General features: G+C 46.8%; 1 protein-coding gene across 13 annotated transcripts in view; it reads right to left on the bottom strand.

Moving 5' to 3' along the window:
- The window catches only part of TNRC6C (trinucleotide repeat containing adaptor 6C), a 278,770-nt gene that overhangs the window by 173,783 nt on the left and 87,097 nt on the right, over window positions 1–17,890 (bottom strand). For 12 of the 13 annotated variants that reach the window (XM_082066871.1, XM_082066874.1, XM_082066870.1 and 9 more), the window contains exon 3: window positions 9,846–9,907. In XM_082066871.1, the coding sequence (XP_081922997.1) occupies window positions 9,846–9,907 (62 nt within the window). The remainder of the gene's footprint in view (window positions 1–9,845; window positions 9,908–17,890) is intronic. The other variant, XM_082066872.1, reaches the window with a different exon arrangement.

Below are 17,890 nucleotides of genomic sequence, written 5' to 3'. Positions count from 1 at the left end.
AGCAATGGCTTTTAATCCTTCCTCTCTTATGCAAAGGGGGGATGAAGGGGGCTTTGGGCTGGGCAGAGCCTGCTGTTCCCCACGGACCCAAGGAGGAGAGTTCATAGACAAGGAGAAATATTAAAGGCGATACAGAGCCCTGTGTCTGCAAACGGAGGCTAAGCGGACAGGGATGCAAGCTGGGAAATGCCAGTGTCTGTCACGCCAGCAACAGCCTCTTTTCTTTTGATCTTTAACTCCTCCTGGCCCAAAACAGAGCACACAAGTCATGTCACCATATTTTACAAAGCCTTGGGTCAAACAATGAGCCCAAGGCATGGAGAAAAGGTTCCTTTTGGGATGAATGCCACACGCTGCTGCCGGGGTGAGCAAACATGAGCCCTGCAACAGCAGCTTTGCCTTCTCACCTTGCGAGGGCTGGTCTGAGAGGGCACAGCGGGGTGGAAACATCCATCCCCTCCAGAAAACCTGCTTCAGGGGCTCCCTGTCCCCAGTGTTTGCAAGAAGAGAAGGAAACCTTCCCAGTTGAATGCAGAAGGAAAAAAACAACATCTCAAACACACACAGGTCTGATCTCTAAATCAAAAGCCATGCTCTGGTTCCGCACGATTGCTGCCCATCCCAAACCAAAAGGCCATTTGGGACTCGGTGAGAGCAGGTTTGCCCACACAACACCCAACCATACCCCTCTGCATGAACCAACACGCATGAGTGTGTGCGGGGAAACCCGCTGAGCCCTTGGATCGCATCTGTGCTGGGGTGTACGGTAACACACGCTGCCTGAGCACGTCTGGGTCTCAGGGCACACAGTGACACTTGTACTTCCCATCAGCTACAGCCTCCCCACAAACCTGGAGTTAACTGCTGAGAGTGCTCTCTGCCATCTTATGTGAGCCGAGAACCAGCAAGCTGCATAAATCACTATTCTTACTAATTACCAGGAAACATCAAACAAGACAAGCATTTTACTCCTCATCACTGAATTTTGTTATGCTAATTAGAGTTGTATAAGCTGTTGCTATTAAACCTGGAGAGTCAGAAAAACATTTGCATTAATACCCACAAAGCTGCATCAAAACCCAGTTATTAGTATTTCAATGAGGTTCAGGTTATGGGGAAGCTGCTGCCATTGCAGGGGCTGGTTTGTTGTTTTTAAATCCCGCTGTGAGTGAAAATATAAATAAATGCAGGGTGAGGCCTCATGCAGACAATACTTCTTTCAAATGGGGAATTAAAAAAAAATAAGGAAACTTTGATCAGGAACAGATATTAATGGGAGGGAGAGAGGGGGAGCACAGCAGTGCAGATTTTGTTGCTCTGTGTTCAGTGCTGCTCAGCCAAGGGCTCAGAGCTCGTAAGCTTCGATCACTAATGCCGGGCTGGACCTGGCTTTTTGGATTTCTGGGTCCCTGCTGCTCCCAGAAACTTTGCTTGATCTGGGTGTTTTGGGTTTGGCTCCCCAAAATGCAGCTGGGAACAGGAGTAGGTTTGTATGCTGGCTCCTGCCTTCACGTGAGAATCGCTGTCTCCGTGGAGATCACCCGTTCCAAGTTTGCCTTCACTGACATCTTGTGCATCGTCCTAAAAACCAGGGGTCTCACTCAAGGCATGGGGGCACGATTCCTGGTTACCAAGACACATGTCTAAACCTTCATGGGGAGCCAACTCTGTAACAAGAATTGGCAATTCCTTCTTTTTAGTGCCAATCACAGCAGCCGAGCGTTTCATCTGGAGATCTCGCAGCACTTCAGAAAGGCAAATTATTCCCCCACGTGCCCCTTTGATACAACAATTATCACCATTTGATGCATCAAATACATCTGAAAAATTTAGGGGAGTCCAAACAGGCAGCTTGTGAGCAGGGGAAGGGGTACTTTAACCCTTTAGCTGCTAGTGCTGGAGTATCATCTTGGTGAGCTATTTCCAAACACACACACAAATTAATTTCCATCATACGAAAGTGCTGGTATTGCATCCATGTGAAGTGATAGCCCAGCAAACCTTGTGCTGCACAGGGAGGCAGCGACAGGTCTGTGCGCAGCAGAGGGAATGAACTGGGATATAATCTGAGTTAGGAGGAACGTCCTTACCCCAGATAACGCCGTGGGTGTTAGAGCGCTGCATCTGACCTGTGGAACAGGCAAGCGGGCCGTCCTTCTTGCCAGAGACTCAGAACAGACTTCATCAATTAGCAGGTTCCCCGGCCCCTTGGCTCAAGCCACAAAACTGCCTTTGCCTGGCGTTTATTTCTCAGTAAAGAGCAGACCCTATTGACAGCTGGCTGCAGTTTAAATAATACAACTCAAGCTCTCTATATAACCCATGGTGTTCTTCTATTGATGGGGCTACAAGTTATCTGTTTTTAACAGACCATTTGTCACCGATTCCTGGAGAGGGAGAGCCATTTGCTCACTGTGTATTTCTATCAAAAGAAAGAAAAAAAAAAAAAAGAAAGAAAAGGATTTCTTCCATTTTCTCTCTCTGGTGGAAGCATGCAGGTGAATTGAGCGGCGGTGTGAAGGGAGCGGTGTTTCAGTAATGATGAATTACGGTGGCAGCGCTGCCTGCTCCATCATTTGCTGATGCGGAGGAACCGGGATGCACAACAGCCCCCATCCTGCGCTGCTGTCAAACACCTCATGGCACCGACTCGTGGGATGTGCTGGGTCAGGTATCCAGCCTGGGGTACCCCAGGGCCAGACCCCATCACAGGCTTGCTCTTCATCCTTAGCATCAGCCTGTCCAACTTTCAGGAGTCTCATTTCCCTCTACATACAACCAAGAAGATAAACCCCAGCACCTTCACCTCCAGAAGACAACATCAAGGTCTCACCCCATCTACCATGACAGGAACCACAGAATCACAAAATGTCAGGGATTGGAAGGGACCTCGAAAGCTCACCCAGTGCAATCCCCCCATGGAGCAGGAACACCCAGATGAGGTTACACAGGAAGGTGTTCAGGCGGGTTGGAATGTCTCCACACCCTCCCTGGGCAGCCTGGTCCACTGTTTCAACATAAGAAGCAGTGAAAAACACAAGCTGGGTGCCACCATCCCACGGCACCTATTCTAACACTGTGTCCTCCCTAATCACAGGCAGATTAAAGAGAAAAAAATCCACATCAGCCACGCTACAGTAAGAAGAACTCTAAGAAGGATGAGGAAAATGAAGGCGCTGTGAAATGCAATAGATGTCAACTTCTACTTACTTTTTAATTTCATCTCTTACAAGCTTTTTGGAAGCTAACATGATTAAGTTCTTCACACAATTTATTAGCATCGTGTTGGAAATCCAGCAGTATATTACACTGTCTGAGTAATCCAATTAGTAAAATGTATTTATTTAACCAGAATATTAGCTGCACACAATCCTAAATGAAGTAAAGTCCCTGATCCTGGGGTTCCTCTCACTTCTCGGAATTCATTTACCAGCTACAGAAAGGTTTACTCTAATGAAATAAATATCAGCCCAATGTTTTTAGAATAAAACAAGAAAACCAATCTTGCTGCTCAGCTAACAGCTTTTCTCTTTTTTTCAGCAGATACTGATGGCAAACAGACTTCACAGCAGCATAAAGGTTTTTCTGGCTCTTCCACCTTTCTCTCATCCCAGACCCAAGAACATCCCCATTTTTCTCCAAGTCAAACTAGATTCTCACTCTCTACAATTACCAAATCATTCCCCAAATTGTATTGTTTTTTCAGTCAGCAACCCACATACAAAGGTGAAACTCATTCCCTTTTAGCCGGATTTGCAAGAGCTTTGAAATAAAAATCACTGTGGGAAGCAAAGGCTCTTGAGCATCTTTTTTCCTTCCTAAGGAAGGAGCTGAGTGACAGCCCCTGAGGCTGGAGGTCTGACACCACCTCAGCAGCATCGCCCGGCCTGACGGTGCTCAGCTGATGTGTGACGGTTTGGGGAGATTTTAGGGATTTTTAGTTTCCTTTTTTCCTCTTTTATTTTGTTATTACCTTAAACATGCCCAGCTCCTAAGACAACAGCATCCCTACCCTAGCGGCTCCTGGCCACAGCCACAGACAGAAGCCTGGGGTGACTTTCCCAGCCCATGGCACCTCTCGATGCCGCGGCGATGGACAGCGAGCAGTGCCGGATCCTGTCACAGCACCGCCAGGACACCGCTGCCTCTACAGCCCGCCCCGGGGAACAGCTCGCTGCTGACCGATGGTATTTTTTCCAAAGCTGCTACTCCAATTTATCTTCATTAATTGGCTTAATTAATTATTTTCCCCTGTGAGGAAGCAGCAGGAGATTCGGTCACGAATCACAAGGAGGCGTGATGCAGCCAGATGAGTTTGATGCTCTGCCCTCGTCGCTGCCGGGTGACCCTGGTGTTGCCAATGCCTTTGGTGTTTCCCTTGACTTCTAGATTGGGGCCCAAGGGGAGCTGCAGATGGGCTCGGGGGAGCCACAGCCACCTTTACGCTTGTCTTCTCCCATCCAGACAGGGTGTGGGAACAAAAGGCTTGGGGCAATGCAGCATCCCTGGATGGGCATCCCAGGAATGCAAAATCTGGGATTTTTGAGGGGTCTGTATGTGCCACTTTGGCATGTAAAGGCACAAAGGGGATGGATTTGCCTTACTTGCTCATAACCCATTTATCTCACACCTCGTGGAGCAGAACCACGTTTGTCATCTCTCCACGCTGCTGCAGCAGCACCTGTGAGATGACTCTGAAAGCTGCAATGGCAAAGCCAGACAGAGAAGGAAGGGACTAACGGCTGGAGTTAATAATAGACATCATTTGCAATGTGCCTCCGAAAAAATGAACGTCCTGAGGCAAAAGATCTAATTTTGTGTTTCCTTTCAGATCCTCCGCTGAAGGCAGCCGGTGCTGGAGGAGGGGAGGCGGCTGCGCCAGCGGTTCGCTTGGGCTGGGCGCACGAGCCCGTGTGATGCTCATTCACATGCAGAGAATTCGAGAGAGATCCCCCCATTAATGCAAACAGGAATTACCCATGTAATCTTGGGATTAACGGAGCCCAAGGAATTATTTACATTTCCTAAATGAGGGAAACTCTATCAAGTGGGTAATTCAGAGATGAAGAGCTGAGGTGCAGGAGGGCAACTCGCTACCTGTGTCCGCAGGAACCACCGTCACTGGCCTTCTTGAAAACGAGTTCACCTGAGGTTGCACAAAATATTTGGTGTCTGCTGAGGTGCAAAGCAGCTGGGCTGATGCTGTCCTCAGGCTCATTGCCAGGGAGGGAGCCGTGCAAACTTCAGACCCCAATCTGCCTGCAGTTCTTCCCTGCGTCACAGGGTGCAACTCCTCATTCTCTACCAATGATTACAGCAGCAGTAGGAATGGTTAAGACCGCTTTCTTAAGTTTTTATTTAGTTTGTCTTTCAAAGACGCTCCCACAACAACCCATGTCCCCTCGGCAGCTCAGTGTGAATGCTGGGTATGGACATGGACCTGCGCTCTGCCTGGTCGCACAGAGCATCCGTCATTGACTCCACCATCGCGCTTTGAAATCAGGCTCAAATCACCCAGAGCATTCACCACATCGTGCTTTTCAGTCTTTACTCATCAAAAGCTGTAGTGACAGGCGGCAGAGCCCTCAGAGCCCCATCTTCTCCCAAAAGCTATAATACTCATATAATAATCACAGCAACAACAACAACAGTTACAATAACCCTCCATCCTTCACACACCAGATGACAATGAGTCAGACTCCATTTCCAAACTAAGACATCTCGCATGCTATTCTCCCTCCCCTCCAGACTAATAGCTGACAATGTATGCCTTCCACATTAATGATAAGGGTTCAAGGGGAAAGAGACTGCTCTCCCATTTCGCTGACATTACACTCTCCTATGTACCCACCAACATACCCTAAGGCAACAGAACTAGTAATAGGTTCCTCTAACTGCCTCCTGCATCAAATTTGACACCGGGCGCTTTCTTCTCCTTTCCCATCGCTCACCTTATAACTCTGTCATCATTATTGATTTTGACTTAAGGAGAAAAAAAGAAAAAACAACCACAACACCCAACCCTCTCCCCCTGCTCGTACAGCGCCAGGGTGGTGAGGCACAGCTGCTGCTGGGACCTGGAGCAGGGAAGGGGCAGGTCGAGGGGCTGCTTCTGTTTTGCCCGAGTCTCAGTTGCGAAGGGACCGAGGTAGCAAGCCAGGAGTGTTTGCTGCACCCAGCAGACTGGGTTTGCAGCCCCGGGACACTGTTGCTGGTTGTGGGGATACTTCTCGGATAGCAGGTGGCACCGTTTGGGTGCTCGGTGGCTTTTTGTGCTGGGCTCACCTTTTCACTGAGGTCAGGATTTGTTCATTTTTAGGCAGCACTCCTTTCTCCTCCTTCTGTCTTTCTTCCAGAGAAAATATAGCTGGAATGATCTCTATCTACCTCTGGACTATGTCACTCTACACAGTGAAAACCTCTTTGTTACCTCCCCAAATTCTCCGCATTGCCATCGGCAGCAGAGGTGATGCCTGGCCCCAGCAAGTCATTGGTCCTGGCTGTGGAAAGGGGCAAGTGGTGGCTCCACCATGGAGGGATGAAGGACGCTTCCCAGCAGCAACCCCAGGGACAGCAATGAGTATTTCCCATGGGACAATTTCCCCTCAATTCAGTTATCAGGCAATCCAGGCTGTCATTCCCTCCCAGAGAAGAGGGCTGGGCTCCCATGCCAGCACCGGCTGCTTCCCAGCGTGATGCTGCCAGGAGATACCTCAGTCCAATTGCCAGAGCTCATCTTTTGCAGCCTAAGATCTTGCTTTATGGGGGGCTATAACTGTGCTGGAAGGGGAAGGGACCTGTCCAAATCCCTCAGCACAGGACAATCCTTCCTACTGCCGCCCAGAGAAGCCCTGCCCGAGCGATCTGGGAGAGCAGCAGGCTCCTCCTGTCTGGTTTCTTAGCAGATACCCAGAAGCAAATCCCCAGAGCGCAGCTGACCCGCAGCTGGTGTTTTCTTTGATTTATGTCAGAGCCTATTTATGTCCTCTGCTTAAAACAATCCAGTTTGTGTCAGCAGTAAATGAAACTGTGTACCATCCAGCAGCTGTTTGGCTCCTACCTGAAATGAGTTTCACTCCAGTTCTTATCAAGCAGAAATCCTTTTAATCATCAAAACTGCCAGAGTCTTTTTGGAGCTGCGGTAGTGTGGTGATTGTAACAGGGGAAGGCATATTGCAAGCCAGGGACATGGCAAGAGCCCTGGAATTGCTGATGATTTTCTTCCAGGGTCACAGCCACTTTGGACACTCCAACAGGTGTAAATGTGGGTTGGTCTTTGGCTGTGTGGACCAGTCCACTGCAGACCTGGACACCAGTAAGGTCTAACCGGGGCTGTAAGGGCAAAGCTGGGCTGCTGAACGGGTGCCAGGCTGCCTCTGGCATCTCCACCGCTGTCTCGCTGGTGGCCCGAGCAGACTCGTTATCATGAAACACAAGCGAACACTAAGACTTGATTATTTTGAAGCTCCTGCCACTGATAAAGTCAACAGAGCAAATGAGGGCTGGTTCAGGAAAAACCCAGAAGAGATAGAGTCCGAACATGTGCTGCAGCCTTTACGCCCTGACGAGTCTCCTAGCGAAGGGTTTAACTAATGAGGCTGTTGGCAGCGGGCAGGGATGCTGCACGAGGAGCCGGGAGTGTTTGCCCAAAGCTATTCTGAATTCATTACAGAGGACGATAAGAGCTGGGCTGCTGCACTCAGGGACCCAGCACGAGGCCACATAACCTGCTCGTCCCACCGAAAACTAATGATCACAGCTTGACTAGCAAGTATCAGGCACTCTCAACATGCTGCTTGCAAACAAGCTGCAGACCAAAAGCAATTCGAAGGAAATATTTGGGAAATAATTCTAAATAATGAATGAATGGAGAAAACTGCAAGCTGTTTACAGATAACTCACGTGCAGAAAGGAGCTGAATTTGCCGAGTAGATGATTCACTATCGATTATTTCCCCAGCTCTTGCTGTAACCTTATTTAAAGCATTAATTAAGACAAGTCTTCATAGTTCAGCATATTCTAATCCGTTACAGGAGGAAGAGCTCTCGAGAGCTCAGCGCTCCCTCCTGGAAGGGAATCTGGAGATTCACCCCCTGCTCCTGGCTGCTGCCTGGATGGGGAAGGAGATGAGGGGACACCAAGCAGAGCTGAGCACCAATCTGTCCCAAAAACCAGTGACGTCTCCACTAGCCGATACAAACATTTCAGAGCAGCAGGGGAATATTGGATCCTACCTGGTTGTTGGATGGATTTCAAACAGGACAGCTGCCTCTTGGGATAAACCCTTTAAAGACAGCCAAGACAATCTGGCTGTCCCCGCGGACGGCTACCCTCAAGTGACCTGTTGTCAAGTTTGTCTGGATAACAACACTTAAATGCTGTAAAACACACCCCAAAATGGCAGTGTCTGTGCAAGTGTCCTTGTGCCACCCAGCCCTTCAGGAAAGTCTGCACTGCTCCCCAGGCTTTAGCTCTGACACCCCAATATCTGCTCCTGTCACCAACAGGGTGCTCAGAAGCACAAAGCTCCTGGAGTAATATTAAGAACAAGGAACCTGCATTTCCTTTCAGTTTTATCAAGTGACAATTGCATCTACCACTAAATCTGCAAGGCAATGGCACAGACGTGTGAATGCAAACGCATCAGACACTGGTCTGCTCTCCAGTCAGTGACAGGCACCTATAGGAACATCTCACTGACAGGAGTCACCTTCTGCCTGTGCTGACGGCAAGTTACTGAACAAGCTAATGAAACACAGGACAGTGTCTTCAGTAATACATAGACATGAAAATCCAGCACAGCAACCCAATCCAGCACAGCAAGGTTTCTGACTCAAAACGCAGAGAAATACAACTCACGATGCTGAGGGGAAGGAGCAAGTTGTTGTTCTCCAGCTGCACTCCTCTGGATGGACCTGCAGCCTCATTTGCTCTGCAGAGCCACCGATGGCCCGTCACCCCAGGACTGCTCACACAGCACTGTACAGGCAGATGTGTGCTTGTTTTTCCCACATCCCGAAGAAACAAGGATATGATAACCTGGCACCTAACTGAAGCTAAAATACTCTGTCTTTAACCCTACTGATTAGCTCAGCATCGCCCAAAGCATGTTTGCATGACTACATGACTTGAAGTATGGGTAGAGCAAGTTAGCATCTGCATTAAGCAAGTCCGGGATCTGAATGATTTTTGTTCTCATAATTTTGTTTCCTAAAGAAAAGCTCAGGCAGTGAAGTTTTAACCAGCTCTGAAATCCAGGCAACCAATGACTCTGGTCTTTTTAGCCCATTTCCATGTGTACTGTGAACTGACATGGCTTTGCCCAAGAGCTGTCCTCAGCTCACCTGGGTGTGGTTGGCCAACAGAGCCATGAGGCCCTTTCTCCCCACACAGCACTGTTTAGTGTGGGGCTCACTTGTCACCATGTTATGGTCAAGCAATCACCAAATGCACCACCCACACAGCCTTAATTTTCCCTAGTTTATGCACAAAGATTAAAAGCAAGATCCCAGCACAAGTCCTTTTCTCCTCCACCAGATGCAATCAGCCACAAGCTGTGTCTCACAGGACTGAGCTTCGAGGTAAAGTTAGACTTGACCACTAACCAAGGATAGACAGCGAGAGAGGAATTACAAATTCAAATAAAACATAGCATAATCAGCTGAATTTTAGCAGCATGTCTTGACTTTTTAACAATTTCAGTGCTCCTATAGACTTGGTTTTCGGCTGAGTAATGACCATCCCAGCCTGTCTCCTCCTGATCAGGTCCTGCATGTTTGCACAGCTTGTCATCAAACATACAAGCAAATATTGTTCATGGATATTGTCTGGAGTGAAATCCCTACCTGCTTTTGGCTCCTTCAAAGGCTGTTTTCTGGTAAAGGCTTATCTGATGATTGGTCCTCTGCTGAAAGAGAGAAGAAAACAAAGAACAAATGCTTGTCAAACAGCAGTTTGATTAGAAAGGATGGGACGCTCCTACATGGGGAGAAAAGATGCAAAATGCTTTGTGTTTGCTTTCATTGTGTTTAATTACCCTCCATTGCATGCAATACACACTTAAAAACTTGAGTAATTCTCTACACCCAGTTCATTTTATTTTTCCGTTCATCAAACTCTTCTCTCTTCATGAGCAAGTGTGTTGCTAATTAGGACAGAGAAACTGATTCAGTTAAAATGAGTAGGTCTCCTTGTTGGCACTGTCGCTTTCCCTGTCTCTCTCCAACCCAAAGTCAATGCAAATATTTTGGGAAATTCTAGTAAATTTGCATTAACATGGATATAATGTGCTCCTTGAAAAGGATATATTAGAATTAGAAACTGTGTGAGGAAGGGTGATCAAGATGATGAAGGGCACAGAACAGCTTTTGCAAAAGAGATGCAAAAAGCACATTTGTGTGCCCCTGCACACTGCCACGGACAAGTCTTGCAGTTCTGTGCTTGGCTGAATTTTCCTTAGTTTGAAAAATAAGTGCTTTTGCTTTTGGAGCAGAGTGACCTGCACCTATATCCTCCGTCACCACAAACTTCCGATGTCTGAACTTGTTGCAGTGTAAAAAACTACGGGTTTTGTTACCGAGCTTCTGCATTTCCTGGCCAATCCTGGTTTGGCTGGAGAAGGGCAAAGACATCAGGATCCTGCTTGCACGTCCTCCAAACTTCAGAGATTTATAGTGAAGGTGTGTACAGCACAGACATGCTTAGAAGAGTTTATGGAGTTATGCAATGCTGCATCTGTCTTTATGTAAAGGAGTTTCTAGGGAACCTGGACAACAAAACTTGGAAGAACTTCATTGGGCTCCCACTTCTAAAAGCTTGCACTACTATCAGACTTGATGCCATTATTTTGGAGTGATCGTGTGGGAAGAAGCAGCCACCATGCACATGTTCCACGCGTGGGAGAGGGCCAGGGAAAGCCACTCCAGCTTCTGGCTGGGGATCCTTTTCACCATCCCCTCAACACATGGAGAAATGTGCCAGTACAACTGGCACGGTTGCCAATGGGAAATATCTAGGTCTAAAACCCTCCATGAAACAAATACCTTGGCATGGCAGTGAGATTTTTGCACCAGATGGACCCCCTGGTCTCTTGGTAAATCCGGTTCTTAGGCTTTACCACAAAGAGGCTTAAAATTAATTAGCAGATTTTATTTATTTTTTTTTAAGAGAGTTCTGTGTACACGGAGTGTGTGAGAAAGGACATTCATTAGGAGCATTTCAGTACTTATAGGCCAAGACAAGGATTTACAGCGTGCAAGAGAGTTCCTTTTATAACTGGCAATTTCAAACTGTGAAACGTGGCAAGCAGATGCCCTGAAGTTGAACACATTCCCTGTTTTCCCAGAAAAACAGCTAAGAAGGAGGTGGTTTTCTGATTTTCCGAAGGTGACCGCTTTAACCAAAAAGCAGTTGCCTCCCCTGGCAGCGTGGTTTCCAGGAACTGCACTTTTTCCACCCAGAAATAACCCCACATGAGGTGTCTGCAGGTCCTGCCAGCACGGCTTGTCTGTTGGGGGGTTCACCCTTGTCCTGACCCCATCAGGAGCCAGCTAGAGCCACAGAATTCACAAAAGCATGCATTTAGTAATCATTTTGAAAAAAAAACAAGATAAAGCCCTGGGTGGACAAGATTATCATCCACTCTGAAGGATGAGAAAAGACCCCTCAGCGTTGGAAGCAAAGCACTACAATACATGCCATGGTATTTACTGTCTGCAGGGCTGTGCTCCCTCCCCAGGGGCTTGCATTTCCAGCACATGGAAGAGGAGGAGATGCATTAAAAAACATGAATAAGCAACACATTGTGGTGTGTTTTGGCACTTCTTGGTCTTCCTTTTTTGTAAGGGTTTACATGGGAAGGCTAGTGCTGCCTGGCTGCTTCACCACAACAGCGTTTGCCCAGAAAGAAAAGCACAAGTTGCTGCTGCTTTAGCAATACCATCCCTGGCTTCTTTAGTCTTTAATAACTCCTACAAGTAATAATTGATTTACATATAAGCTGTTGGTGACCAAACCTGAACCAAACTGAAGAAACTGTCATAAATCCACCCTTCATGTACATGCTGCTGGCCACTGACAATGAACTAAACCCCTGATTTTGCTAGAAAACCTTCTAAACTGAGTCTTGCCTATATTATGTGCCTTCCCTGATATTTCTGGGGAGATTTCCTTTGGAAAAGGAGCTGTTATCCGTGTTTCGCTGATGCTGGTTTGGATCAGCTCTGCGCCGTGTCGAGCAGCACCGTGTCTAAAGCTCTGTCAGTCTGCCCGCTCAGCCGTGCTCTCTCTATCCAGCTGCTCAAGCAGTACCAAACATGGGAAATTTAAATACAGATACTCGTTAAGAATTAGAAATGTTATTTCAAGGACTCAAAGAGACAGAAACGCACTTGATAAAAGGAGAAATCATCTGAGTTTGGTTAACTGGGCTGCAAACCTCCTCTTGCTACCCCAGGTTTAGTCTGAGATGACAGAGAAATTTAAATCTTATCCTTTAGATCATTAGAAAGGGAAACTATGTCATTACAGGACCTGAGATAGTGCAGATATTTGGAAAGAGAATTTCACATGAAAAAGCTAGGTTCCCAGGATGGAAATCATGCCCGCATCTACAGACAAGCCCCTAGGAAAAATTTTGGGGAATGCCTATAGCAACCTGCATCATCAATATTACTCCACTGACCCAGTTGATACGCTCAGTTTTCTGTTCTGTCCTAATAAAGGTGGATTTCATGTGCAATAATCTGAGGATCACAGAGCTGAGGGTGTTTGCTGTAAGGAAAGCATAAGGAAGATAATATTATCGAGCTAGACTACATACAACTATAACTGTTCAAGTATTAAATCCATTTTTCACCATCAAGAGTGTTATCCAACAGCATGAGAAATACAAGCAGGAGAAAATATTCTCAAGTGAAAGAATTGATGGTCAAAGCCTGAAAGTTTGGTAAAATGCTTTTCCACTTCATGTTCTACAGGCTGTCAGCACTAGAATGGAAAACCGCAGATCAGTAATTGCAAAGGACACTTCTTCTTTCTGATACTGTCTCTGTCTGTAAGGCAGGAGGATAGCAAGTTAATTAATTATCTCCAGCATCAGTTTACTTGAAGATCTTTTTTTTTCCAGCAGTGCATCAAAGGAGACTGATAGAAGCCTTGATTAGAGGGATAATGAAGGAAATCTCTAATAGATTATATCATTTCTTGCCCATCTGCAGCCATTCTCAAACTGCCTGCTTTTGCAGGGCTGGGACTCACGTCTGGAAAATATCACAAGCATGTAAATCCACCTCAAATGCAAAATTTATGGAAAAATTCAAGTAATTGCATGTTTACCATATTTCTGTCAAAGGTCTGGAAAAAAAGATATCAGACCATCTGACTCGCTGTAGAGCAGAGATTTTCCATGTGTCCTGTTAGGGTCTCTGACTCCGCTGAGATAATCCACATTTTGAAGTCACATCAGACATGGATAGAGAAAATTTATTAGATAATACAAAGCAGGACGAGAGCAGAGGCAGGAGGAGATCGTGGGCTGATGTAGGGGTATGACAGGCAGTTTGATATCTACCTTATTATCTGTCCTAGGAAGGCTTTTACTAACAAATGACCATTAGCAGGGACCATAGATGAGGTGCTTTATCTTTTTAAATTTCTTTTTCCTCTCTCTGATCTTGACTGCTTCCACCTGCAACAGCAGCTCACTCAGCTCTTGCTCCAGACTAACAGGACCCCTCAGAAGCCAAAGTCATTTCCCACTTCAGGAGAGGAAACTTTGGTACCACAGAGCCCCAGCTCTCCATCCCTGTCACACCAGTGCCCCACGGTTCGTCTCTGCATTTGAAGTCCCTTGGGGATTTTAATGCCATTTCCCTCTTATCCAGACCACGCACACGCTGCCAAATCTAATAGCGAAGAGAAATGAAGTGTCAGGTTCTGCTACACCAACGCATCCTGCTGACTTCTATCTCACACAGATAAACCCCAAGCCATTCCCAAGAAGTTTCAATTGCACATTTAAGCCATCTATTTCTAAGGTAAGAGTCAAGATTCTCCCCTGGTGTTGTCTGGTGCTTAACAAACTATTGGTGGCACTAGTTGTGCGGACTCTTGGATGCTCAGGCATTCCAGCACCAACATCTGGATTAAGAGACTGAAAAAAAACACTCTGCTAATGAAAAAGTTGTTAGTCTCATAAAAGAACGACAGAGGTAGACCACCATCACTACCTTGTCCATCAGAGCCATCGTGCTCTTTCACATGCATCTCCGTCACCCAGCTCTCATCCTGGGAAATGGGTGGCACAGAGAGATGCTCCAGTCCCTGCCCTGAGTCCTTCTTGTCCCCCATGGCCACCAAGGGCAAAAGTAAATGGTGTCATGCAAGGGAGCAGAAGTAAAGGCAGAGGGGGAGCAGAAAATGGTTTATGGGGTTAAACATCCCAGTCTGAAGTGAAGCAATTTCCTTCCATCTCCTGCCACTTCCTTGTGGAGGCTTATCATCCCCAGCTGGGACAATATAAAGGCCCATTTAATCGAGATCCATTTAACACTGAATCACGCTAACAAGATTACTTAGCCAGGGCTAATTCTGCATTTGCTGAAGTGCAGTATCCAGGGTGAGTAATCTCCGTGTGCTGGTGGCAGGTTCAGAGACAGGTTAGCCACTGGCTTAGCATCCCAGACAAAACACGGAAAGTACATGGAAGACCACGACAATGAAACTGCGGCCAGTTTAGCCTATTGGGCTATTTCCTTTCCCCTACTCGGTGTTATTTGAGATCAGCACAGAGAGGGTTTCCTCATTACCCCATAGGATCCTAAAAGAGGAATTATTTTCTTTGTCCTCACAAGGAGCTGAGCAGGCAATACAGCAAAATCCTCTTCAGCCATTATCTGTTAAGTGCATGGCATCCTTTTGTGAGTTAAATGACACAGTATTTCTTGCATGGGACTGAATTCAAAAGGTTTTGCCTTCCATCAGGAGATAACTCAAGATTTGAGTGCTAATTGAATACATTTATATGCACACAAGTGATAGGCATTCATACAATTTCTTAAAGTAGATTCTCACCATTCAGTCATTTAAAAATATAGCACTAAGGGCTCTATTATTTATGATTATTAAATCACAAATCTGAGTAGCAAAATACTTCACTCAGGGAAAGTGTGAAGAGGCTGTTTCAGAGGAAAATCTCCTTTTTCAGAACTCACAGAACACCACATCATCGCAGGAGGATGCTGATAACCAATATTGTTTTACAGCTAAGGCTCTCAAAGTGACTTACTCAGGTAAATGGATTAATCCTAATCACCCCTTCAAATGTTCCCAAATCCTCCAAGTAGTCAAAGCTAAGGCTGAGGTGTTCTGGTGAAATATTCCCTTTTTGTACGTGTTGACTCATCGTGCTGTCAGCACTGGATTTTGGATGTCCCCAGTCATTCTCTTCCTTGCTTTGAAAGGACGGGATTTGTTGTCACTTCAGGAGGGATTCATCTCACCTGGTGTCAGAAGTCCACAAGGCAAGTGTCTATACTTGAGTTAGCCTCTTAAATGCATAAGTGGAGAGAAATTGGAGTGATTTGTCTGACCTATTTTAGGCAACCATCTCCAGACGAGAGCAATTGCCTGCTGAAGGTGCTCATTTCTCTCCATTGACGGTAAATGAGGTCTGAGTGCTCAGCGCGGATGCCAAGACCCAGGCGCCGTCTCACAAGTCAGGTGAGATGGATCCTATCTAGCATAATTGCAACCTTTCAAAAGGATATTAACCTTTTTTTTTTTTTTTAACCGTTTTTGTTTCTGTCCAGTGTCTTTTAGCCTTTTTAAAGGAAATAGCTGGTGGTGTGAGAGCCCCGAGCCTTTTCTTTCACAGAACAGAGCTCATGGTTTTACTTTGCAGCTCAGCCCAGAGCCTCTTTTGATGCTCCCAGGGCTCACCGGGGCAGAGATCCAGCTCAAAGGTGCAACAGACCCTGCAAGCTCTCCTGGGGTGGGCAAACACTCCCTTCCTCCAAATGAAGAAGACAAGCTACGCCAGGCCAAAAGGACAAGACCTGAGATGACAAGCTAACCTCTAGAGGTCCCTTCCAACCCCTCCCATTTCATTATTCTATGAAAAGCTCTCCTAGGCAGCATCTTCACACATGGTGTGGAAATTCCCGTGCTCAGGATGTCTCCAACTCTACAAACCCCCACACCATCCCACATGTATTCTTCAATCAGCAGTTGACAGCCAAGGAGTTTGACGGCACACAGACAGCCCTGTGCCCTGGACACACCATGGGAGGAGCTGAGAGTCTTGAATTTAATTTCTGATGCAGAAATTAATAAGACCAATGCAGCATATGGTCTTGGGCAATCGACTTCCTCCATCATTGTCCCACCACCTTCCCTTTTGGAACTATGAAGCCCAAAATCTCAAGGGACAGGAGCTACCAAACTCCCTGCTGCTGCAGCTGAGGAAGCTCAGCTCGTTCTGATCTGGTGGGATACATGATGCTGTAGGGATGGTGTACCCCACGTACAGGCTTCTCCAGGTACCACGTGCACGTGAACAGACAACATGTGAGGACATACGGAGTCTCAGAACAACGTGGGGGGCAACACACAGCACATTTAGAGCACACACGGCACATTTAAAGCACACACGACACCCGTGCTTGGGACCACAGCCCCATGGTCCTTGCTGCGGTGGCAGACATCAGTGACACACCACCTCAACATCAACACATCAACAGGGCAGCACATCGCAATGGAAGAATTTCCAAGCGTTTTCCAATTATAATGTCCCCTAAAAATATATATATCTCCAGTAAAGGTACAGACTCTCACATGGCAAGTTTAAGCGTCTCTTTCCTCAGTTACCTTTCCTGAACCTCTCAAAAATAATCTGCTGGCTGCAGGTTGCTCTATGAGCTGTCATCTTGTTTTGATATAATGCCATCATCTCTAATTGGTGGGGCAGAAGGGCTTGAAAGACATTAAGTCCTGCCTGCCCGTGTGCCGGCACGGTTACCGCAGTGATAACCACCTCCGACATCCCCGGGCAGCAGGGCCTGGCTGCGCTCACAGCAACCGCAACGGCAAAGCATCTCGCTCCGAGCAATAGGACCAAGCGGACTCCATGGGAATCATTATTAACTTGGCTTTAATTACAAACTAATTTCCTCCTGCATAGCCAGCAATTTCAAGCTCTGTGGAAACCATAAGGAAACAATAGCATGCCACTTCCCAGCAAAAGGGGCATAAACAAATAGACAAAATTCAGAGCTTCAAAACAAAGTGATATATTTAAATGTCACAAATGCAACAGTCTGAGAAATTTTCCTCAAGCTAAGGAGAACACATTCTCTTTTACTTCCCAACTAAATATTTCATTTTTAAGGCCATCCAGTTTTCTCAAGTTAGAGGGAAAACCTTGCAGGTCTTGAGAATAGAAAAAGCCTGCACCTAAAATATGCAGAGGCTACCACCTCTCCATAATAACCTGGTGCTGTCGGTTGCTCACCGGCTTGAGTGCTGCTGAAACTGTACTTAGCAGCTGACAGATTGCAACGAGAACTGGGGGAGCATGAAGGCTTGTTAGCAGGAAGGTTCTCCCAGCTGAGGCTCAGCCACGCACTCATTGGCAATGCAGATCACGGAGTTTGTCCCGGTGGAGCCTCCATATGTTTCTTCCCCTGGAGGAGCGATGAATGTCAATTCACCCCTTGGGGTGCGTCAGGCAAAAATCCTCCCGAGGGTGAAACGAGAGCTGACAGCAACCGGCCACAGGTGCCCCGACCAACTTTCACGCATCAGCCGATTTTGCTAAGAGCTGGGAAAAAAACGAAGCTGTGTTTGTTGCATTTCCACGCACAATGCTGGTGCGTAGGTTCCCCTCTCAAAA

This window comes from Streptopelia decaocto (genome assembly GCF_964273445.1).
Source record: "Streptopelia decaocto genome assembly, chromosome: 16".
In the NCBI taxonomy this organism is placed as follows: Eukaryota; Metazoa; Chordata; class Aves; order Columbiformes; family Columbidae; genus Streptopelia; species Streptopelia decaocto.
The sequence above is the reverse complement of the archived record's forward strand: the minus strand, read 5'-3'. Positions and strand labels throughout refer to the sequence as shown.